The 26,544-nt window shown below is 37.1% G+C and overlaps 1 protein-coding gene across 1 annotated transcript in view; it reads right to left on the bottom strand.

Annotated features, from left to right (window-relative positions):
* Positions 1 to 26,544, bottom strand: part of SHOC2 (SHOC2 leucine rich repeat scaffold protein) — a 65,630-nt gene that overhangs the window by 8,320 nt on the left and 30,766 nt on the right. Inside the window, exons 3-4 of the mRNA XM_074907725.1 lie at positions 14,864 to 15,001; positions 2,135 to 2,265 (exon numbers count right to left, since the gene is read on the bottom strand). Of these exons, the coding sequence (XP_074763826.1) occupies positions 2,135 to 2,265; positions 14,864 to 15,001 (269 nt within the window). The remainder of the gene's footprint in view (positions 1 to 2,134; positions 2,266 to 14,863; positions 15,002 to 26,544) is intronic.

The raw sequence follows: 26,544 nt of genomic DNA, 5'->3' as shown, positions 1-26,544 counted from the left end.
CTGCTTCTAGCTATACTTTAACAGCTATTCTTTGTCCCAGAGTTAGACAGTCCCTGAGCTCTGTTACAAACACGCTCTATTGCTTCAAATGGATTTTGGCATTTCAAAAAGACATTTTTGAAGTCTGCTTCCATACAAAAAATATTAAAAATATGTTAGCTAATACACTCTAATAGCCTAGAGTAATTAAACACATTTGAAGGGAAGCAAGAAAGCTTTGGCAGTAGAAAGAGAACAATGCTCTTATGTCTATGAGAGGCAGTGCTGACTTCTCCCAGCCCATCCTTTTAAGATAAAATATTTATTAGGCATTGTGTCACCAGCTTCAGCTATGTTTCTTCTACAGATACAGTTCTTTGTATTATAGCACAGAATGTTTTACTTTAAACAGATTACAGTATAAACTATACACTCCTGCAAGGTAGCAGCTTAAGTGTTAACATATTGTTGGCAAATATACATGAAGAAGGCAGCAGAGTCATAAAGAGTTTTGGATTATGACTGAACATATTTTAAAGCAAGTAATCATCCTTCACATTAGCTTTTTTTAATTATACTGTAGTTGCTTTTATAATATGTCTGGGTGGGGTGGGCTACCTTAGCTCTCATCTTAAAGGCAGCCTGGGGGCTTTCACTCAGTAGTATTTTCTTAAATGATAGTTTTACCCAAACATTTATTAAATTATCTGTTTTCAGTCTATCATTGCTGAGTTCAGAAATTTATCTGAAAGAAAGTAGTTAGCTACTTCACTTTGTTACTATGAGTACTTTGCCTAACTCCGAATGCATTTTGATTTTCTTCTATGCATAGTTTCCTATATACCTCTTTAGATAACATTTTAACTCATTTTATACTATTAATTTATACAGCATGAGAGGGTGGAATAGGGATGACAGCTTAGGAAAGCACTTTGGACCATCATTAAAACAGAACAGAATATAAACTCTATGTTGTGTCCTGAAGTCTTCACCTCAAAATGTTCTAAAGCAATGGAAGAAATATCCAAAATAAGAATCAATCGCATGAGATTTTTTTCTGCCTTTTCTTCCCAGGCACTAATGTTTCAAGTCAAACATTTTTCTCTAAATGCTTACTAGCACCAAAAATATACAGTATGTAGCCAAGCATCTCACACGCTGCTGTCCTGACAGTCTCAAGAAATTACGAAAATGAAAAGGTTTAAAGGTATAACCTAGCAGTGTAAATAGTTTCAAAGTCTGCTGACATCAAAGCTGTATTTAAAAAATGGTCTGCAACCAACTAGCTATCCAGGACTGTGAAACTGGGAGTCCACAGGGGCACGTTTCCAGACAACTCTGGAGAAGGAGTAGACAAATACTGATGCACTGAGGACTAGGACCTTCTGCCTCTTCACTCCAGAGCTAGCAAAGCACTCTGTTCAGTGAATGTATTAATTGAAGAGAATGACAAGGTGGCTCCAGAACTTCTAACTACAGGCATGTTCCTTGGTCCCACGCTAAGTTTGAAGCAAGAGAGACCCAGCTAAGATAATCAAGTGCAGCAGCTATGAAAAGAAAAGCAAGAAAACAGATTTGTCTTTCTCCTGTGATCCTCAGAGTCACTGAAAAATGAAAAATGATACAAATTTTTTTTTTTCATAACTGATGAAAGGTGTGTCAGTGAGTTGCCAGAAACTATCACATTGATGTCAACAGCACACTTTTCCACATTAAAATGAGAATGCTGTGGTCAAGTAGTTGTGAAAAGCTTTACTCTCTCTCTCTCTTAAAGGTCATTCTTGCCTCAATTACATGGGGAAAGAGATATCCCATTTTTCAGTCTTGTGCTTCTTCCCCACCTCCATGAAACAGAAACACTGATAAATACTTCTCTAGCTTGAATGGTGGGAACCTGTACTCCTTATTTTAGGTTTTCTAAAGAGATCAGACTGCAAATACAATCACATGTATTGCTCCCACTTTTGATTAAAGTTGTATGACATTAGTTCTTCTGTACTAGTTAGATATACCTAATATGTACAGAATTGCAATATTTCACATTACACGCAAGTAAATTAAAACAGAGTATTCCTCAGAGTTAAGTAATTCCACATGTTCTAATCTCACTACAAAACACCAATTTCCTCCCCAATTCACTTCCTCTAACTCTCACCTCTGGTAAAGTAGAAATGTTGTTGTTCTCCAGGTTCAGTTCATCAAGTTCACTGCATTTTGCTAAAGACTTCGGAATTGCTGACAGCCTATTGTACCTCAGGCCAAGACGACTTAGACTTGAGAGATTTCCTACAGATAGAAAACAGGTATAAATATATCGTTAGATTTACACAGAGGCACAGAACAAGCTTAGACTTCAGATTCTTCTGTTGTCTCACTCTACACTTCAAACTTTTCATATGGGGAAACGGAGCTATCATCCCAAAACAGGAGATACACAGAATACAATGCTTTCCAATGCTGAAGTCAACCACGCAGAAGTAGATTGTGCATATTAAGGATTATTCTTAAACTGTGTATAATACGTTAAGCAAGCAAGGCATATATCCTACGGTAGAAGTCCTTCTATCCTGACCTTTCTACCAACAAAAACTCTATCATTTTCCAGATGTCTCCAAAATGACTTTTTAGAATTACAGATAGCATCATTCAATGCCATGACTCCTATTACCAGAACCTGGGCATACATCACACAGCTCAGGGTCCTGGCAAAACAATTTCCTCTACAGGGAAAAAAAAAAACGTTTGCCATTCTCCAAAAGCAACAAAGTCTTTAAAAAAAAAAAAAAAAATAGAAAAAAAACCTCATCACCTTCCAAGTTTTCTGAAGAATACTGAAAGAAAAGTCTGGAGGAAGCGCGCAAAAATCTGGACAATAGTGCATGTAAAAATATTTCTGAATATTGCCAGGCTGCAAGTCCCAGTTGATATGTATTTCTGTCAGGAGAAAAATTCTTGAGAAACTTGCAAATGGAAAATTTCTCATCTGAAGCTCCAACTTTTACCATCTAACAAGTACTCAAGACAAAAATCAACTGCTTAAGGATGTCTTTGAACTATATGGTGCTGGGGCATTTAGACTATCCTACAGGTAGTAAGACCTTGAGCTTCACTGAAAAGTCAACTGGCAAATAGTACAAACAGTGCTTAGTCTTCTGGCTCATTCCTATGATCAGAAAACGTGTCTCTGCACGTGCGGACATCACACCAGTGGAGCTTGTGAACAGATTCACACAATCAATCAGTTCCTTGAAAAACATTTGCTATTTTACACTCATTTTTACAACCACTCATGGCACAACACATTTGTTCTGCAAAATGAAGTAACAGAAACTCACGTTAGAAAAGAAACATAAGATTTAACAAATGGCAGCAAGAATAACCCGAAATAATTTTAAAATATGAAGGAAGCTCAGTATGTAAAGTCTAAATACTCATTAAATGAAGGCTATATTAATGTCTATGCATACGTTCTTATACAAAGGTTACCGGAACACAACAAAGGAAGAAGTAAATGTAGTGTATGAAATATGCTTGGAAACAAAGGATGAAACAAAAAAAAGAAATAGAGAATGAAATTTAATACAAATGTTACAAAGGGATCTGCTAGACAGAGGAAAATTCTCAACAAAAGAAGTGGCAAAATACTTCTTTCCTGGACTTGGTCAAAATATACTGTAAGAATGACCCTACATCACTGAGTAGCTGGGAATGTAGCTAATAAAAACTCGAAACTGGGAATGTTTCATGATTCACTGTAGTGATTAAATGGAGATTCACAAGAGTAATGAAAGAAAAAAATACCCCAAACAAACAAACAAAAAAACCCAAACAAAAAATAGAACAAAAATCATCCACGTCTTCCAAGTCAAGAAAGAGAAGAGGATGGATTTTCAGTGCATATCTGATATTTAGCTAAGAAGCTTAGCAACAAGTTTCACTTAGAATTATCAATAACTAAACAAAAACCAACAGGTAGCCACGTGGAGTTGCTGAACTAGTAGTATCTCCCATTGGGATTTTTATTTATATTTTTAAAGTGCTTTCTGTGTGAACAAGTGTTAGCTTTTGCAGAAGCAGCAAAGAAAGTCTTCCCTTAACCAAAAAAAAAGCATTTAAAATCTAGGGCTATTAATATTACTCTCCAGTGCACACATCATTTTTTCAGATTAAATCCTACAGTGCTTATACACACTAACAAGAATATCTAAGACCTACTTTATTCCTACAATCCACTAGTATAAAAATGCACTTTTCTACACAATGTAGCTATTTCATGCTGTATTTGGTGAGATCTGGCATTGTTGGCTGTGTAGGAAACTGGTCTCACTTCACACGATAGACACCTTACTGCAAGGCACCGAGATCATTAGGATTTGCCATTCCAGGGATGAACAAAGCACATTCTGACTGCATGTCTCTGAATTGTTATTTAAGGCTTTACTAACAAAACAAATTACAAACTTTACACAAAGTAAGAAGATCTCAATCTACTATTCTTTTTCACTACTTAAGCCTTAAGCTAGATGCTGATCTAGATTTTTCAGGCAAAGAGAATGAAGGGGGATTGGGTCTAGCAGACAGCATGATGCCAACTGTTGCTTAGCAATACAACGTCGCTATGCCGACTCCCAGATTGTAAGCACAGGTTGTATGTATATGGCTCTTCCTACCAACAACGTGGCATTTCAGAAAAATGAAACAAGGCAGCCATTAGAAAGAGTCAAACTGTACCGTAATTTTCCAAGAGAGAAAGACATACGTTGGCTATCCTCACGGCATTATCAGAAAGGAGGCATAAATAGCAGCTCCCAGTAATTTTTTTCTTATTGTACATAGCATTTCTCAATAGAACTTTATCACTGTTTCTCTACGAGTTATCTTTCTCCTCCATGGGAAAGGCATGCAGAGGCATAACAAAGACACATACTGCATCCGCCAAATTCCCTGTGACTGATTTACACACCACAACACTAAATACAGTTATTCTTGAGAACAAAAGCAGCAAGATTTCAGCTGATGCTTCATCAGTAGCACCTCTCCCACTCTCCTGGAAGGGCTGTCCTGCACCCAGCTGATGCAGGCAGTATGGGCCACCTTCTCATTTCAAGCCAGAATTTATTTATAGCCAATTTATTTACATTTAGTCTTCTGCCAACAAGACTCAGATACCTTTTCATTCTCATCAGAGTTCATACTCACACCTCATTGTGAACTCATCGCAGTGAGAAACCCTTATCAGTTTTTATCTTCACATGCTGACAAAAAAGGATGATCCTTAGAGCTCAGTGTATTAAAACTTTCTTTCTTTTTTTTTTTTAAAAGGAACATTCAGTTCAGTGATGTTAATATATGCCTCCATGGTCCACAGGCCAGCCACCAGGCAGCTGGCTAACCCACTCAGGCCTCCTCACCAGCTCTCTGACCACCAAGTGACAAACTCCAGTTTATAACAGAAATTGGTACAAATTGCTAAATAGCACACCTTGTGCATTGCAGAATCAAAAGTGATCCCATTTACAGCTCCCTGAGCTCAGAATTACCTAGTATTAAGAGCTGCTCTAGAGTGCTTGCACTCATCTGCATCTTTTCCAGTTCAGCTGCTGGTTTCTGAGATAGCACCATCCGCTGATGTGCTGTCAAGTTAAGTCTAAGAAATGAGGCAACGAACATAACAACTGATCACAATCAACTCAATCAGGCAGTCATCAGGACCATCTGTGGTTGTACTTCTGACACTGAAACTGTACCTCAGCAGTTCCTCTAAAGCAGCCCCTTGCAGGTAAAGTGACTCAGAAAATGCAACTCTAGATGTTCATGAACATGACAGTTTGATAACCATAACTGAAAAGCAGCTACTAGCTAGCAGGAAAAGCAATAAGCAAAACCCCTTCCAGCTTTTTTTCTTAGAGAGTCCATTACAAAACCTCTCGTAAGCTCAACTGTCCCATCCATTAGTACTTCTAAAAATATGGTACTAAAGCCTGACTAAGCCCTAAACTTATGCCAGGCCTCAGAAAGTCACTGAAAAATTGCTCATTTTTTTGGTGTGAACAGTCACTCTTGGGAATCAGGTTACACAGTCACCTTGATTCAGGTCCATTTTCTCATGAGCAAAGCATACAAACGCCCATCAGTGGGCTCCACTTTGCCCAGCTCTCAGGTTTGAAGTAACGTAAGTGCAGAATTCATAATGACCTCACTGGAGTGACTGCACGTATCTCAAGGCTAGCTATTTAATCCACACAGGAATGAATGAAAAATTACTTGGAAGCATGCAAATCCAGAAACATTAAATCAGACTCAGTTACTACAAAAGGGACTCTAAATACATGGTTTAAATTAAATTCTTCAAAGGTACCTCAAAAATATTAGTCAGAGAAAAAACAGGTGTTTGCCAATCTCAAAACAAAAAGACTGGAAATACAGCAGAAAATCATGCTTAGAAAACCACACTTTTTAGAAAGATCACCTGAAGTGGTTCTCCAAGTAGGAGCAATATATCTCTTTCTTGATTATTTCAAAATAAGAGAAAAAGGAACTGGTTTGGTCAATAACATGAAGAAATCCAAATCCCTAATTTAAAGTTCTACTAGTGCTTCTAAAGGGAGTGACAAACCCTCTCTTCTGAGATTTACCACACCTCTTCCTATCCCTCCTTTAGTTAAAATAATCCTTCAAATTCCCTATCTTTCGGTGAAGGGTTATTACTTACTGCAAAATGTTACTGCAAAAGATGGAATAATTAGTCTGTTTTATGTAACTTAGTTCATCAAACTACTTTGCTATCAGGATCAGTTTATTTAGGAGAAGCATTAGATCAATTTGAAACCTGTTCATTAAAGAAAATTCTTCTGCAGATAATGTTAAAACCACAAATTGATCTTACAAGAGCTGTGCACCTCAAAACCCCGTAAGATTGTAATCAAAAGTATACACGAACTTCAGCATGCAATAGATAATTGCAAGAACTTGCTACAAACGACATGGCACTATTAAGTATTTCTGATGATCTAACTTCTGTAAATACTCTTAGATCTTGACTCGACTAGACTTTGCACACAATGAGTAGCCACCTATTAAATAACATGTTTTACACGACCACACATTATTTCATAGAGCACAGTTCATTTAATACACTGAGGGATCTTCTAAGAAAGATAAAATGCTGTTTTGCATACAAAAGGTACCAGATTTCATTTTTTAAAAATAGAAAAGAAGTACATCCAAACTTAATTTTAAAAGTTAAAAAAAAAAACCAACAAAACTTGATGCTACTTTTTTTTTAAAAAAAAAAAAAAAAAAAAAAAAAACAACAAAAAAAATCACCAACATGAATTAAGCTTAATACACCACATTGCATTAACCTTGTAGTGAGAACAACAAAAATGACAACATGGAAGAAAAAGCCAAGAGGTTCAATGAGTATGTTACAATACAAAGCAGGTGGGACCTAAGGGCCTTACAAGAGTTGAAAGCTGTATAGGAGAGACTAGACAAGCTAGAGGTGGCCAGTTGTGGATAGAGATTAAATACAGCATTCAAATATTTCAGCAGTGCTCCTACCCTAGAATAGCCATAAATCAGAAGATGCCTGTATCACACTTTGTACTTACTATACATTAGTTTTTCCAGATGTCGGCCATACTCCATGACAATTGTTGAATAGTTTCACAGATTTTTAGGTGAAAGGAGCTGTTGACATGTTTAATCTAATCTCTCGTCAGAAAGCAAACCATTTCCCCTGATAGCTGTAGAGTAAAACGAAAGGCTTCAGATAAACCTTTTTGCCTTCAATTGCATTCTACAAGCAAAGATGATGTCTGCCAATGTCCATCACTGTGACAGTGTGAAGTGACTGGTCTGGCAAGACATCCTGAAGGTGATCTCAGTGAGCATGATGCAAAGGAAAGCAGAACAAAACCCCATAGTCTTTACTCATCTGATCTGGGGGCAGCTCTTTCCTAAACCAAACCCTATAGATCTGCATGAATGTAAACTCAAGTCACAAATCAATCATCTGAGAGGTCAAATCTCTTCCACAACCTGCAGAGCTGGAACACCCCTAATGTTTAACATGTTCTGGCTAAAGGCTCATGTTTTAGAAAACTTGGGAATAGGGACAGATAAGTGATGAGGGAGGGAGGGCAACTGCTTGGGAAAAGTGCAGGAGAAAGAGAATCCCTCCTGACCATTGCAACCAACTACCAAAGACAAAGAATGAAATGTAATTATATTCTTCCAAATAAAAAGTTATAGTTGAACACATACAAAGTTTGACTTATGAAGTCCAGATTTTACTTATTTAACAGTAAAGTGATTTTTAGTGTATTTTAATTTTTCGTTTCAGCGACCAATACCTCCTCATATACCAGGCCAGTTTAGGAGGCAGGTTCAGATTCACAAATAACAGGGTCAGCAGTGTCCATAATTTTTTATCCTGCTCAAATGAAGTGCATTATCCTCCTTACACAAAGCCTATATTCTTATTAAAAGTCTATGTATAAGTCTTATATGAAGTCTAGAATTCTCATAAACATGTTATCTATTACAAAGCTACTTAACATGAATTTTAAATTAATCTCTACCACCTTTACTGGTTTAAATGCCATTTGAAGAGAGTAGATTCCTCTCTATTTTCAGTCTAACAGTATCAACCAAAGACAGGTTTTTCCCTCATTATTTCAAGATTAAGGCTAAAGCATGACCATGTCAGCAGTTATTTATTTTTCAACTCTAATTCAAGACCATAATCATTGCCGACTGCATATGCGAGATGCACGCAAGATGCTGGCAAAACTTGAGTGACAGAGGCTCAAGTATCTGACATGCACCACACACAACACCTGCAGAAGGTTAGAGAGCACAAACTCTTAGTGACTGTTTCTGAAACTAAGCTATGAAAATTCAATTTCATTTAACATGCATTCATCAAAATGCATGTAACTAATAGACCTGCTTGTCTTGATCCTGACGTGTTCCTTTGAATCACTCTTTCCTCGTGCCTGCTTCTTACATAAAGAAAATAAGAATATGGACTTTTTCTTTCTGCAGTGTACAAATCACTCTGAAAATGCTGAGCCGCAGTTATAATACATCTGTACATACCTCCACATCTGATGCTAAGTACATTCACTAAAATAAACTGTCCCCATCCTAGTCTTACCAGAAAGAATATCCAACCAAACCACAAAATAAAAAATATTTTAATAAATACATATCAAATCAATAAACTAACTCAGAGGTAATAAGCCAATAGAAGCTAGCCTAACTTTTAAAGAAAAACAGTATATACATATTGAAGTATATCAGGCTTGCATTGGAGGTTTATTTATTAAAACAAAAAAGGAAGTTATAATTAGCTGAAAGTGATACAAAAATACAAAAAACACATTGCAACAGAGTCAAAAGCAACAGTTGGGACTTATTTTGGGCTATCAGTGAAAGTACTGCATTTTACTGAATTCATACTTCATGCGGTAGTACAAATCAACTGAAATTTATTTAATTTTTCATTGGTAGCCTTATTTTCCTTTTCAATTGACAACAGAAAACCTTTCTGTGAAATTAAAGATTTATATAAATGTAAATCACATTGTAACAGTTTATACCTAGCTGGCAATTCAGAAAAAACCACTAACCTTTCCTAAGTGACAGATGCATTTAATTTTTTTGGTCTGCCCTACTATATAGCGTAAATACATAAAATGTATAACACATGAATATACATTTATCATTTTAGCTAATTAAGGAATGTAAGAATTACTGTATGCAGCCCAGAGATCCACCTAGTATTTTCTCTCCAGAAAAAAATGCCCAACAGCAAAAACAAAGAGAACAACCTAAGAAAAGGGGAAAGCACACCCTGAAACTTCCTCAAGAGCTGGGGGAAGATTCAACAGCCTGCAGCTCAGCAACTTCCTGAAGCAACTGATAGATTTTTCTTCTGCATAATTGTCACATTGTCCTGTGAGCTTTTAGCATCTATAGCAACCTGTGTGAACACTACGACCCAAGTGTTCCCTATCCATCTCATGCAGTACAGTCTGCTTTTAATGGTTTGAGGTCAACACCTCACAACTTCGCTTTATTCCTCCTGTTCTGCCATTGGAATAGGCAGTGAGCAGTCACTTTCCACTTACCCTCTCCTGACACTCACTATTAATCAGTCTAGAATTGAAGCCAACAAGAACCAGAAGCTTCATTCCCTTTATGAGACCACCATGAGAACTAGCAAAGACTTAAAATAACCCAAAAATTAAAATAAAAGAGTGGGAGTCACTGCTTCCCACCAGATTTAAAAAAAAAAAAAAAAAGGCTGAGATTATTGTGATTGCCCAGTACTAGCAGAATCTAATTAAAAATATTTCATTAACAGCATATTCCAAGAACAAAACCTTAGACAAAGCACTGAACACTGATCAGATCTCCCAATGTGAGTCTATGGAAACAGACCTGATCCTGCGAAGTACTGAATGCTCACCGAACAAAGCACTAGGTCACATGCTTAAATTTTAAGAATATAAACATTGCCATCAAAGCTGGCATAGGAGCCTGTGCACTTTGCTCCATCAGAATGGCATGTAATTAGTAACATCAAACCCACCAGTCACATATGAACATCACCCCTGAGCACCAAGGGAGCTGCAGGTGCTCTGCTGGGTCTCATCACGATCAGTGCACGGCAGACGTTTCAGAATAAGACTTCTCTAGTTTTTGCTAAGCCTGCTAAATTTAAAATACCATTCTAAAGTAGTTCCACTTTTCTACAGAAATATCTTTACTAGGACTTCTAGGGACTTAAAGCTCTCAACAACACTTTGTATAACCTAAGCCGTAGCAATTACATACGCCTAGCTGTGGTCACAATGCTTCGTGATTTATCAACTATATTTTTTAAAAGCACAGTGCTCTCAGAAGGACACAGGGGCTAAATGGTTTAGAAGCCTAGTTTGTAGCAGAATATCCACTAGCAAAAATGGCAAAGCTACTTCACATAATATTTGCTTTTATGAGAGTTGTGATTTCAGCTTGTGAGTTAATGTATCACAGCGAAGGGCAGGAGTATTGCTCAGGGCTTTGAATATGCCTCATTTTCCTAACCATCTCTTAGGAACGGTGCCATGTCAGACACTGGGAAGCGTGTCCAGTGATGAAATTTTTTGTGCTTTTAAAGCATCATTTTGGAACATTTACAACTGACTATTCTTTTTCTTATTAAAATGTCTGTTGCCTTAAATGTCCATGAATATGGCACATTTGACTATAATCAAACTGCAGACATGAACACACACAAAACTAGAAAATTACAAAACAGATCAAGAATCTGATTTTAAAAAAAGTTTTAATTCTGTTTCTGTTGAATTTCTTTCTCAAATAAGAGTTTCTGTGCTTTTAAATAAGAAGTCGTGAACACATTGGTACAGAATGCTAAAAGTTCAAAGAGGAAACACAACGTAATATTTGCAGCACAGAACTTTTGAATCTAGTTTTTAATCCAAAGAAACACTTTACTCCACCCAAAATTTGCTTTCTGTCTCAAAAGTTCAATTAGTAATTTTAATATAAATAATATGTTCTTCACCTTCTTTTATACATACTGTGAACATACCAGTGTGGCAGCTAAGTATACAGAGATAAGATATTGTGTAAATAAAAACAGATCATCATTCCCCCCTCAAAAAAAAAAGGGGGGGGGGGGAGGGGGGCAAATCTTCAATTAAAACACTAAGCAGCTAAGATCCCACTATGATTTTGATTATAGACTTGAGACTCCTGGAATGTGCTAAGCCATTCCACAAAGCTCATTTTTCTTACAGGAAGTGATCTAATATACAAAGTACTTTACAATTTTCAATCAACAGAAATACAGATATGAATGTATTAAGCCAATAACTATAAAGCAAGACATTAGGTCACTTCCTGACAACTAATATCTAAAATCGACATTTGTTACTGCACGAAAGCATGCTTATACAGCCTTAGTTGAAACAAGAACTTTGTATTTTTACAGAGTGGGTATATTGGCTCTACTACCTCTGTAATCATTGCTGATGCATAATCCCTTCCCTGCCACTCCCCTGAATGTCACCCTCCAACATCCCTTCCTCACAGCTCTGGCACATTTCAGTACAGTACTGTTATTTAGAAAACACCCTTTTTTCTTTTTTTTTTTTTTTTCCTTTCTTCATTGGCTGTTCTAGAAATCTTTCTGTGGTAAGCCAAAACTTGGTTAGATAGTCCAGCAGTCAATTTAAGAAGCATTTTGCAAGGATTTTGGGTGGGGGAAAGGAGGGAAGGGGTCTTTTTTTGAGGGGAAGGAGAAATACAAAAGGAACGGGACTGTTTGTTTTTCAAAGCAGCTTGACAAAAACATCTCTCTCAAGAAAAAAACACAGGCCTCCTTCAAAAGGTTGTCGGTGGGGGAGGAGGAGACAGACCTGGCAGTAATGGAAAGTCTGTTCCATAACAGGAGGCTCATAGGCTCATAGTACATTAAATATTTATAACGAGCAAATGTGCTTGGTCTTTTTTGTACCCAGTCTGCAACCCCCACCCCAGTTTGACTGAACGGGGGAACATTAACAGCACATATATTAAGCATACTGAAACCTGGCAGTGTGTACATGTTGCAAGAAAAGTCACTTGTATCAAACACCAGGTAGATATCCACGAGTATGGAAGAGATAGAAACTGGAGGAAGTGATGAAGAGGCTGGACGGGCCATCCTGCAGCTGCGCCGAGCAATGCACACCAGGCTGCCATGCACCATTTACTCGCTGGGTTTTTCTCAGTACTCAAAGTCTCTCGCTGAACAATCCTAACCACAAAGCAAGCTGTAATCTAAAAATCAAGCCACAACTTGCTTTAATGTTGAACCAAAACTCTGATGACTAAGAAATAAAGCCAATGTTGCTGAACTGGCTATGGCTGTCTTTTCTGTAACACACGTAAATGTAGGTTGATCATTATCATTTAAGCTGGAGTTTAAAATTGTTTCCCTTCAGTATTCAATTCCGGCTGTTTGTGAACTATATGTAGCACAAATAACAATCTCTAATTTTAAGTTTTTACTCTAAACAGAAATGCTTACCTACTACACATCAGTCAATACAAACAACAGGTATTTTTCAGTGGAGCAAAAACTGAACCAGAGTAAAGCTAAAGCCACAATAGTGCACTGCTGTCTCTTACCATTATTTATCTGTCTTCAGTGGTTTGTTGAGCTATGTAGCACTGATATTCAGCTCAGATAAGCATGTAAAGAAACAGCTATATACATTTAAAAATATGTAACTTCAGAAAACTATAAAGACAATGCAATGAAAAAACAAAACAAAGAAAACTGGCAGAAATCCAGTCCAACCATGTATGAACAACTAAGGACAAACCCACCTAAGCTTACAGTAACTTTCTGAAGAAACAGATGAGTCCAAACTATCTTGATTGTATAGTCAGCAACTCCCTATCGATCAGAAATTACTTAACTGCCTAAGTAACTTCATGCCTCTCCTACCCAAAGACCTTTCCTGTAAGCGCAGTTTTGTAGCATATTATAAGTAAGATTTCTGTGGTCCTCTGAGAAGCTCGGTGACTGCCAGTCACTAAACAACTCAGTAAATCGTACTACTGTTCTGCACAAGAATCGACAATAGTGGTCTAAAAGCCCTGACAATGGAAATCTCACAGTTGCTTACAGAAATTTTCCCATAATTAGCAGTTTATCCAGAAAACTCACTTCCTAAATGACATGTACATTACATATTAATTTTATTTAAAACCACTTTCAATAAGATTTTAAAAATAGCTACAAAAATAAAGGTTGTGCTTATGAATTGTGTAAGTTAGATGCAAATTCCAGATGGAACGGGATCTCCAGAGTTTAAAAATATCATCAATCCAGGAAGGAAGTTTAGCTCCAGTGGATACTTCATCAATGTAAATTCTGTTTAGGTGAAATTTTCTAAACAAAAAGCCACAGTAGCTCCACACTCAACTATTTACTGCTAGAAGAAAACCCAGAGTGTTGTTAAATGATTCCTCACTCTTCTGCTCATTCGCTTTACTATGTGTTAAAATACATAAACAAAATGTTCAATATAAATATTGTTTAAGTGATAATATTCATTCTTCTGAGTATGTTCTGGTGACAACTAAAAGCTTAAAATCATGCTGACCTTGGGTTTTGTCTTTTAAAGTCACAGCATGCCTCTTTCTCTGCCATCTGTTTAAAACTGAATTAATTAACTAGAAAAAGTCATATTTTGTCATTTTATTCTACATGAGCTGCTGAAACTGATCAGGACAGTATTTATTTCAGTCTTAGTGCCCATCTAAGTTGCAAATCCTCTGTATTTCATTGCATTAGAACATGACCTTTGTGGACTTTGAAGGGGTTTTTTTAGTTTTTCTATGGAAAAGCATAAAATATGCAGAATTTATTTAAAATATTTATCTTTTTCATTCTATTTTTCTTCAGCCAAGGATGTTAACTAAAACTATTTGCCAAAGTATTACACTTCAACTACGAGTCTTTTAGCCTTTTATTACTTTATATGCTCAGTTTCATTACAGAATGAACAAACAAGCTGTAGCTATTTATTCATAACCACAGAACACCTTAAATCACAGTTAGAAGTGATGGATTTTTTTCCTTATAACTCTCATTCTCTGCAGCACATCTAGATTTAATAATGTAATTCAGAAAGTAGAAACTATATTTAAGGTAACATGGACACCTTGCTTTTGATCTCAAGTGTGAAGCTGCCTTGAGCTGAACACCAGTCATTCTACAGTCACCAACCAAATACTCATTCTTAAATTTGTTCCTCTTACTGAACATTTTGAAATAGTGATATATTTTCTCTTCTCCAGCCTCTTCACATACCTATGGTTTCTGGTAGGTCCAAGAGCTCATTGTGCTGCAAGTCAAGGTTGGTGATCTGCGTGCAGCTTCCAATCTCTTCTGGAAGATGTTCAAGCTGATTGTGCGCTACATCCAGCGTTATGAGGTTACACAACTCACCTAAAAGCATACAAGAAAACCAAAACATCAAGTTCTTTAACGTACAGCTCTAGACAATGACTTCCACACAGAGATTAATAGAATCAGACAGATTGGGAATAATCTCAAAAAAGCTATTGCTACCGTAAAGTTATACATATAAAGAAAGGCATTACAGCATCATAACTTTATCAGTCAGATCTAAAATCATAATTTCATCAGTCAGATCTGATCAACAATTTTTAAAAACTCAGATAAAGCTTTTAAAGATTCTCTGAAGAAATCTTACTTATTTACTGATTTTCTTCTGACAGTTCAAGCTGTGGAGTAAGAGTACAAAACCTATACCTTATACTTGTTTCAGGCTGACTAGAAGTTTAAAACATCACAGATTAAGTGGATTGTACTGGATTTTGAGAAACTAAGATGTTTTTATACCATGAATTATTTTCAGGCATAAATCAACGATTAAGAAGAGAAAGGCTGACAACCTAGATAGTCCACCCAAAGTCTTGAGTGCTGTTTTTAATCAGTTTTAGTCATCACAAAAAAGGTAACATATGATAAACTGTAAATCTATTCATATAGATTATTGTATTTTATATATGCAAACAGAGCTACAGCAAATAAAATTTTGAAATAAAAGGTTTATCTCTTATGCCTTAAAAAAGATTGGACTTGCTTAGAGTTTAGAGCTACTTTACTCTGAACTGCTTCATTCCTGATATTTACACATTAATGTACAGCTAGACACAACTCTCTACATGCAGTAGTTTCACCTGGTATAATGACAAATGTACCGTGTTCTGAGCAATAGCTTGTTGGGTTTAAAAAAAAAAATAAACGTGTGTGCATGAATACAGGTGTACGCACTCACATTTTTTGCATCTGATGGAGGTGAAATTAATGCAAATTATTTGAACAACTTCAATTCTATCCAGTAAAGATGAGGTCACTGTATTTGTGTATAAGAGCATGACTCAGTGAGTAACAAGTTTGGAAGAGTAGCAAATTCCTTTTGAGGAGCAAATGTCTATTTTTAAGCTTCAGTGTTGTATCTTTGACACAATCCTTTAAGGATTTTCCCACAGGTCTGCAGGATGAGCTTGGGTAGGTTCCAACATGTAGACTGTCTACTCATTAGATCAGCAGATAATCACAAATAGCAATTTAATAAATCTTAAAATATTTATTAATTCAGACTCTGTATAGAGTTGCAACTATCATGTAGCCAGAATACATAATACATATCACAAAATAGTTGTGAAAGGCCAGAAAAAAAGACAACCCCAACAGCTTCATTACTCCATTTTCTGAAGATTGTTAATGTATAACTGATCTTATTTCTTGCATTTATTAATCCAAATTAAGATGTTTTTCTAGAAACTAGTCAGATGGAAATGTAAAGGTGGTGCTTAATCATCTCCTCCATCACTGTGTGTGTTCTCTCTCTTAAGTCAGCATTCAGGTGTATTCCAGGCAACCAGAGTCAATAGTCAAAACATGCTGTATCCAGCACTGCATAAACCACACGTTTCAATACTATTAATATGCAGAAGAAAGCAAATTTAAGAAAAAAAAAATGAGCAAGAGTTAATGTTCTGTGGTAGGAGCATCTTTTTGTTATTCATGAAAACAAGTGGGCAAAGTGTAGAAGGCAATAGAAGGAGGAAGAAAAGCTTAAGACTTCAAAATCCTTCCTTCGAACAAACAAGGAACCCCACAAATCTTTACTAACATAACTCTTTGCACAATTTGGGGCAGTAGTTTTCACTTCATGATTGCTGTTTTCATTTGTTTACACTTCAGACCTAAACCGATGATGTCAAATTTGAAATGTGGCATAAATTTCATTTCATCACAGTGATTTCTCATTTACTTGACTCTTCCCACTCTACATCTGCTGAAGTCAAAGACAGACTTGGGTTTTTGCAGCAACATTTGCTGCACTTCATTGCACCTGCTGAAAACAGCAAGCTACACGTTTGAAACACACACACATCTCACTAGCTAATTCTGGGTAGGGTAAAAAAGAAAAGAGATGCCCATGTTTATTTAGCCAATTAAGGGCAAGTCAGCACTTTGGTTTAATTTGTATAGTTGTACTTAACAAAGATGCAGGCATTCTTTTAAAAAGCAACACTGGTAAACATTTAATAAAAATTTTGAATTATAAAATAGATTGAGGACTGCCAGACAAATTTTAGACTTCAGAGCAGAAATCAACTGGAAGTTAAAGCCCTATCATGAAGTTCAGTGACTTAAGGAAAGCAATTTCAACAGATACTATAATATTTTTTAGTTCACATTGCTCAGTAAGGAATCTTGCTCTTGGATGTAATAATACTTATGGTTTGACAGCATCTCAACCAAATGTTCATTTTTTCCCCTAAAGGCACAAGGAGAGGAGAGGTGAAGTGCTGTTGGTACTGAAATTCTTTCAATACTTTAACTTGGATTGCTGAAACACAACAGAGTTTGCAAATCAACAAAAAGCACTCAAGGTACATTTCTCCTGTTGTTCTCCATGACGTATGGAAAAAATTCTTCCATCCAATATGGTTAACAAGGTGAAAAATGTTTAAGTGATGTGGTATAGGCTCATCTTCACATGCAAAGGATACAGACGACCAGCAGTAGGTGGGAGAACCCAAACACTCACTGGGCTGTCCCAGAGCCAACAGCCCCATGGCCAGTGTGAGACCTATCACATTGAGTAAATGCCCCAGAGCACCTCGCAGAGTGACTACTGTTACTGCATATGGGCCTTGGACACCTACTATGAGGCGAAAGGAGCAGCTACTTGGGATGGTAAGAGTTGCTATGGGATCTTTAGAGAAGGGGGGGCAATCAGTGTGGTTTAAGAAGAACAAGTGTGGGAAAACATAGTGACAAGGAAATAAAAGAGTCCAGTCCTTTAAAACCAATGCTGGTCACGCCCTCTGCCTGATCAGCACCATCTGCCCTGTCTTCTCCTTAAACTCTAATTTTAACTGTTGTCCTGAGTGACAGGCTCTCTGTTCTGAGTGAGTGGAGATCTGAGAGGCAGCAACGCTGCAGTTAATGTGACCAACACGACAGTACGTGGGACAGGTCTTATGAGGAGCGGTTGAGGAAACTGGGGGTGTTTAGTCTGGAGAAGAGGAGGCTGAGGGGAGACCTCATCGCCCTCTACAGCTCCCTGAAAGGAGGGTGCAGAGAGCTGGGGATGAGTCTCTTTAACAAGCGATAGAACAAGAGGGAATGGCCTCAAGTTGCGCCAGGGAAGGTTTAAACTAGATGTTAGGAAGCATTTCTTTACAGAAGGGGTTGTCGGGCGTTGGAATGGGCTGCCCAGGGAGGTGGTGGAGTCCCCATCCCTGGAGGTGTTCAAGAGTCAGGTTGAACTAGTGCTTAGGGATCTGGTATAGTTGGGAACTGTCAGTGTGAGGTTAATGGTGGGACTGGATGATCTTCAAGGTCTTTTCCAACCTAGATGATTCTGTGATTCTGTGACCAGAACCACTCTGGGCATGGAGAGCGTGCCGTGCCAGGCCAGCAGCTAAGGAACAGGGGCAGCTCTTTCACCGGCTGAGTGACAGCAGTGATTCACCCCATGAATGGCCACACTGTGCACTGCACTGCTGCAGCAGTTCTTTCAGAAATTATGCCAGGATAAACACATGGCATAAACAATTGATACAACAAATAATGATCTGCAAGAACAAAGAGGCCAAACTTAAGGCCATCTGCATAAAGCTTTTCTTAGGAGCCGATGCAAAGCCAGCTTGTTTCAGTAATTGAAAGTGTCCTCCTTTTTGTCTGCACAATGGCAACTGTACTGTACTGAAGAAAACACTTCTCAAAAAAAGGTGAAAATAAGTTTCACCAAGATACAACTGAAATCTGGCATTTTTGCTTGGCCAGGGTAAGAAGCATATGTCAAAATGAAAAAGGAAGCTTTCCTAAAAGATAGATTTGATCAGGTACAAAAAGAAAAGTGCCTAATGAGCAAGGAGCTCATGATCATATTCATACTAAAAGAATCAACGTTTGCTCTTTTCTGGTGTACTACTGAAACACGTTCGTATCTTAATTTAACAGAAACGCGCCAGCTAGAAATGTGCTGCAGCTCAAAATCAGCCTCATCAGAAAGCAGTTTACTAAAGAAAACCCCACTCCCATTCACCACGCAGACCACTCCAGCATCACTTCACCAAAGGACTGTTGAAACACCCAAAATCACTGGAGTAGGGCAAGTAACACTTTAGGGAAATACTAATCACAGTCAAAATTAACTAACTCTCTGCCACAAGTTACGGCCAAAATAGACAAATCTTAAACTCAGAGTAGTGAATAAAGGATTCTTTATGGAATACTTGCAACTGCATTGAAGGGACAAGCATCCTCAGAACAATTAGAATACAAACTAGGAAGGGTGCTTGGGTTTGTGGTTGGTTTGGGGTTTTTAACCCTTTTTTTTTTTTTTTAAATACTGTATTGCACTGTAATTGCAAGGGAAAAAATGCGATTGAAGCTCAAACTCTGCCAAGAAAGCAGACAGAAATTGCATGTACTAGCTGGCTTGACAATAAAAGATTCCAAAGTAGAAGTAATGCCCATATGAAATACATAGAGCAGTTTCTCTATAAATAATCTTCACAAAATGGTTAGTTACACACTATTATGTGGTTTTTAAAAACTTATATTTTAAAAGGTTCTACAAGATGAAAATTTCAGACAATTCACACACATTTTTCAGAATAGTTTGAGAAGACTCCCAACCACCTTCCAGTTAAAGACATTGTTAAAAATACAGTTAAGTACACATCTCAACAATCCTTAAAAAAGGTGGGGTGAGCAATCACCTCACTGTTCTCATATGCACAGAGACTAAATGTTATAGTATGACAAAGCTAAATATACCTGCTGAAAAACCCCAGTATTATGAAATGACTAATATTTTCTGCATAACAAGGCAGAATTACAGTCCCATTACATGGCCAACCCTGAAAGCCTGTTATGACAAGAGGACCAAGTTACATGCCCTGATTTACATAACTCGGAAGATTCTTCTTGGCTAAAAAAAAAAATGTAGCTTCATTAAAAAAATATAAAAATACACACAAATTAACAGTTGTATAGGGAGGGAGTATAGTTCAATAGCAGAGGGGCTTCAGTGTCTCCTACCACTAATTCACTCTGTGGGCAACACTCCTGGACAGCAAACAATTTTTAATATAGCCTGTTTTCCACTGGATTAATTTCGTGCCTGCCTATGCTTAAGCAGATTGAAAATTATTAAATCCTTCACAACATGATAAATCCTGGGCCAGATGACACAGCAAGAGGACCAAGACTCTTATGGAAAGTATGAGGAAGACAAGAATGCAAATATTATTGGGACTTCAGGCTGATGTGTCAGAACATTGGTTGTAAGCTAATTTGTAAAGAATAATTATCCAAAATCAGCAATGCTGGGAAAAAGTTACAGATAGTTCCCATAACTTTGGTAGTTGTTTATCTCTCACTAGGTTCTCTGCTCTCAAAAAAAAAAAAAAAAAAAAAAGGTAAAAGAATTTTTAGTCTATCTATAAAACTCTTTGGGATAAGTGTCCTGATTTTAGAAAAAACTAGAAATTATTTACAGTTTCAGAATCTTTTTCCTTTCTATGAGATTTGAGTACAACACTGTAACAGACAGCCTGAACTTTCTGCTGTGTGTTACCAACTGCCCCAAAAACCCAGTTAAGCAGTCGGAGCTATTCTGAATTATTACTGCACAACTATAACTTACACAGAAGTTACTGAGTAGAAAGAACGCAATTTTAACATGGTCATGAGTGACTTACATACCAAAATACCATATTCATATAAGTAAGAAACAATCACAGTAAAATACCTAGAATCCGCAAAATGTGCAACAGGATTATGGGAACCATTCAAAAACACAGAAGCTAAACTCAACTGAAAAGGCAGACTTAAAATCTAGTCTAAAACAAGCTTCAACAAGACACAACAGCAAAACTTTTTATTTATTGTTTACAACTGAAAGTAACAAATATAAATAAAATTAAAAACATGTTCAAACAACATTTTAAACATGTGAAACATGTAGAAGAAACAGACTTAGCTAGGGCTCAAGGCAGGATTTGAGCTGGGCAGTAGAATAAACCAACAGGAATCCCATGAAGTGCCAAGCTAAAGGCAGTCTTGCACCTAGCACAGAATAATAACCCTGTATAATAAGTACAGCCTCGTACCAGCTGGTGAGGAAACAGCTCTGCAAGGAAAGACCAGGGGGTCCTGGAGAAGCTGAACCTGGGCTCACATCTTGGATCCTGTCTATTCTGAGTGTGGAACAAGTGTGCTTGCTCTCAAATCATAAAGACTAACCACGTACCGGGCTGCATTAGCAAGGGAAGCCCAAGGGAAGAGATTATTTCCCTCTGTTCAGTACTTATGAAAGTATTCAAACAGTAGAAATAATTGCAGCATTGATATTAGAAAAAAAAAAAGCAAAAAAGAAAGCTGGACTTCTAATAAGCTGTCAGTATTTACTGGAATTACACTTGGGGCATCATCCCAATAAGCTCTGCAAGTAGATCAAAAGGGCAGGACTACTTAATCATTATCCTAAAGCCAGTCTGAAGAAAATGAAATCAGGAGAAATTTGACTAGCTGACAAGACAAAACCGTGTCCCCACAAGAGCTTTCACAGGAATCAGAACCCAGACATCAAAGCTGAAGCCAGCCAAAACCAAGTTTTTTACCCTTCCTGCAGCTCAAGCAAGCAACTAGAACTGGACCAAATAAGCAGTCATTTTCTGACTTCTAGGTAGCAGCACACACGTATCAATGACTACGTGTTTTTCACAACTTCATGCTCTTAACACATTAGAATACAAAAAATACAAAAATATTCCCAACCACTGTGTTTGCAGATATCAGCATGCCAACTCAGAACACAACTCAGTTTCCTTCAAACTGCTGAAAGAGAAGAAGGGGTTCTTCAATACAAATAATGCCAAGAAATAATTCTCTATATTGTCAGGTCTGCTAAAAAAAGGGGGAAATTCAATTCAGAGCATCATTGAAAAGCTCTGCAACTAATAAGTCACTTAATAAGGAGGCACTATATTCAGCATGGAGTGAGTAGACATGAACTAATGCAGCTGCACACATCTGGTTTGCTGTCTATGCTGCTGAAAACCAAACAGGTGCAAGTGTTATGAAAAATAGTTTCAAAGTAGTGAAGAAACCACAAATGATCTAAATATTAGGTAGATGGGGGGAGGGAAGAACAGAAGAGAGTCTCAGAGACATTCCAAGTCTGATGTAGGCAGATTCCCTGAATTACAATCTAAAAATATTTCCCTTGCAGAACAGCCCTGACCAGATTCTCCACAGAATAAGAGTTGCATTCACAGACAGAAAACATAATATTTGGAGTCTTAAGAAACTTGCAGAAACTATGCAAATGTAATTTCAACCCTGTTGACAATATTATTTCTATTTGAGCTGTGTGCACTAAGACAAAAATATCCAAAAATGGTGTAGGACGCAACCTTGTCTTTGCAAAGAAAGTATTATCAACTTGATTGTGCAAAACAATTCCTTCAGCAAAACATGAAGGAATGCAATAAAACTCTCGATACAAGAAATAAAAAAGGCTTGCTTAAGTAACAGCCTGCAAATTGAAGCATTTGCTTGGCCTCATCCCAAGATAGTTCCTCTGGTTTTCATCCTTCTCGTGCTGATTGTTTGACTCACCATAGCATTCGCATTCTTCCATTCTAATCTTCAACTTTTTGATCTCAGTGGAATGGACAATTTACCAGATATGGTGATGAAGCCGGAGTCCACCTTGTGAACTCATTTCCACGATTATCCCTCCAGATTGTGTTTTGGCAAAGCTTTCATATGGAAACCTTTCCGTTAAGGTTTTATTTTATGGATGCCACCAGAGATTCAACAGCCAAGTGAACAGAAAACTTCTGCTTTTGCACTCGGTATACGTATGTATTCAACATCTGCGTAACAGTGACCTTTTAGTCAAGAACAACATTCAAAGCAAACTTGTGGACCTTGCTAAGGATGCAAAGCATTTATAGGAGTTTAAATGAAAAAATGGTCAAGCCCGTGGAAGAGGAGTTTACTGCGAATTACTAAAGAAACAAACTACACCAGACTCAGGAATTCCCTGATATGAAAGGGTTAAGCCTCATATATACACTTACCCTAGGTTTATGCAGATGTTTGCATCTCATTGCATATGTATCATCACTGTTAGGTAGGATGCAATTTATAAGAAAGACCAGGTTCACAAAGAACAACATAGAGTAGCTCTGCCATCAAGAAACTTGCATCAATGAATTCTCACCACTATACAAAAAAACATAACAAAAATTACGTCAGGAAGGTGGGGCTGAGCTGATGCTACAGGACTCAAATAGGCTACACAGTGTTTTGTGGAACAAGACATGGAAAGCAGGGGAAAAGGAAAAAAAACAGATTCTGAAAATATAACCTGATGCATTTTCAATGGCTTTCTGCAGTAATACATCCTTCTCCTAACCACTTGCTGTGTACTTCACAGGCTTTCATACAACATGAGCAAGTCTACCTGTGAGGTTTCACAAGTGAGCTGCAGCAAGCCAAGCTAATTTAACAGCTCAGTGCGGGCAAAAGTGGCGGTCTTGCTCATCCTGTTTCAGTTCATGCCCTCCCACTCCTCCTCCTACACCAGTTCCAGTCTTATCTGAAATTTTACTGATTTCAGCTAACTAAAGTAATAGAAACAAAAGTAGAAAAATCAATATTTTTCTGTTCATTTAGTGAGATAAATCAGCTCACCAAGGAACAGCTCAGATAAAAAAAGGCAGGAGGAATGAACAGCTGGGAATCTGTGAGAAGGGAAGTGGACACTGCCCCTTTCAGCATCATGAAGCTGTTACACATCAGCATAGCCATTTCATGAAAACTCCTGCTAATTCAGCTACTCAAACAGAGCTTTTGGCTAAACATGAAAAAAAAACCCAAACCTCAGAATATGTTTTCAGTTAAATGGATTTTTAAGTATTTTTAAATCTTATTTAAACAAATTATTTATATTTGAGAATTTAACAATGCATATCAAGACCTCAGTTTACTATGCAGTATATTAAAATAATTTCCATCATATTAAAAATGTAGAAGCAATATATACATTGCTGGAAAAGTGTTAAGAGAAGTCCAATAAATAACTACTAGCAATGACTGGCTAGGTACCTAGAGCCTGAATTTGCCGAATTACTAAAAAATTATCTTCTTCCAAAGTACAGATATTTTCTTCATTTTTTGTTTTATTAAATTGAATAAACTACTAGTTTAGATTAAGAAGTGTTCTGAATCTTGAAAAGACAGAAAACCATATTGTCATCTTCCTACCTATAATAAAGCAACTGGATGCCTGGGAATGAGAGGTACTGCATTCTGGGGCAGGGGGAGGAAGACCAGAAACATACACATCTGTTTACTAACTATAGATAATAACACTTCCTCTTTCTCATTAAAATGTTTGTTTTATATGCAAAGCAACTTTTCCCCCAGTGTAGTCACCTCATTTGTGTTTAACTACTAAAGACAGTTCCAAGGCTAAAACAGAACTAAACTTCAGACTGCTTTGCAGCAGCACTGATAGGTTCACCTCTTCTAGGTTTTCCTCAAGACACTGTAACAGGTCAATTGTTTTAAAGCAGTTTCCAGGACCACTTAAAATCTAATCAACTATGTGTTTTGCAAACAACATTTTGTTAAATGTTTTACCTTCACTCAGGCTTTTAAGAAATGTTCTGGGGTTTGTTTCAGGTTTCCCTAAAAGGAATCTATTTCTAACAAGTGTTAATACTGTATGCTTGCACAGAGAGCAGTAGATGTTCTAGATAAGCACTTCTAAAAACTTATTTTGAAATCGTATGACCAGTAGTATAGTTTCTACATGACATCTATCAAACAAGGAACACTACCATAGGATCAGAAACTATCAATTCAAAATTTAAGATAGGAGAAATAACAAAGGAAGATTCTGACAACCTCAGAGTCATCTAAACACTATGCATACCAACAAAATTTGCAGGAAACATTAACAAAAAGCATGAAAGTAAAAGGCATGAAAACAGACACAAATTAAAAAATTGAAAAAATACAAGTAAAATATTAGTTTAGCATAAAGTTAATTTTCTACAAAAATATGAAAGATCTAGTTTATTCAGTCTAGACTCCACAAAGATGTCAGATGTGGTAGCATGCAGAAAATAAGACTCAGGTGACTAGTAGATGTCAAGATACCTGAGGACTTGCTATGGATGTAACAGGACTGAAAGTAAAATATTGGCTTGGATGGAGGTTGCCTCTCGGAGTCTTAAGAATTCACCTCAAGACCAATCTTGTACAGTCTCTTCAGCAATGACTTAGAAAACAAGGGTTTCCTAGCAGGCTAAAGGCACTGGAAGAAAACAGGTAACTAAAAATAATGGAAACTGTATGAAATTTAGTAGTGCAAAACTGAGTATGTTTCTACCAGGAACTCAGGGATAACCTCTGGCAGAGAGGGAGAACAAAGAAGGCAAAGAGTGCAGTGTCTTAGGTGGTCACAAGAGAGTTTGTACAAGTCTAACAAAGTTGCAATATGATCCAGATGCACCAAGTTATCTCTAGCACAAAGAGGGAAACTCTCATCTGGAATGGTATATTTAAACTAATGAAGCATGCTCAGCCTGAACAGTGAAACATCACTGGCGCAAAAATCAACTAGTCATAGACATATGGGTGTTGGAAGAAAGGTCTCAAACATCAGAGTAGTTAAGACTCCAGGACCTACTTTCAATTTCTCTCACTGAGAGTAGAAAAAAAAGTTTATTTTATAAGGCTTGAGACTAAAGATTCCTGGAAAAATAATTAAATGGGATGATTGCTCACAAGCAGGTGACCCTATATATTTTAAAGCAGCAAGGTCCTCAAGTTGGAAAGCCTTTTATAATTATACAGAACTGCTATTTTGTGTTCAGTGGTACTGAAAGCCAGCACAGTTGTCTAGCACCAGGGTAAGACTTCAATCTGATCACACTCAATGCTGGCTCTTTGAGGGAACAGTAGCAATATCTCACCTTTCAAGCTGAAGTCCAGAGCTTTAAATTTTTATTTGTCCAGAGCAACCTTTTGTAGCATATCTACCTCCAAAAGACAAAGTAAAGAAAACCTGGTATTCTTCACACAGTTGTGTAGCAGATTAGCAACATGAACACATTGTAGCTAAATCTTCCTTGCTGGACAAGTCAGCAGGTTACATAAGCTTTGAATTTTAAAAAATATGAACAAGCATGCTAGCTTACCATCAGATATGTGAGCCTTAGGCCTTAGAACAATGGGGTATTTTCAAAAAGAATTTGAAATGCTCCGCATGATACTGCTTTATAAAAGATAATGGCCTCATTTTACTTCCCGCTTTGCAGCAACAAAAATTTCTGTGTTATCTGCGAGCTGATAATATAAGTGCTTGTATATAGTATTTAGGAACTGTACAAGGGATTAAAATCACTGGGACT

This window comes from Athene noctua, chromosome 5 (assembly GCF_965140245.1).
Source record: "Athene noctua chromosome 5, bAthNoc1.hap1.1, whole genome shotgun sequence".
Lineage (NCBI taxonomy): Eukaryota > Metazoa > Chordata > Aves > Strigiformes > Strigidae > Athene > Athene noctua.
This window is presented reverse-complemented; position numbering and strand designations above follow the sequence as displayed.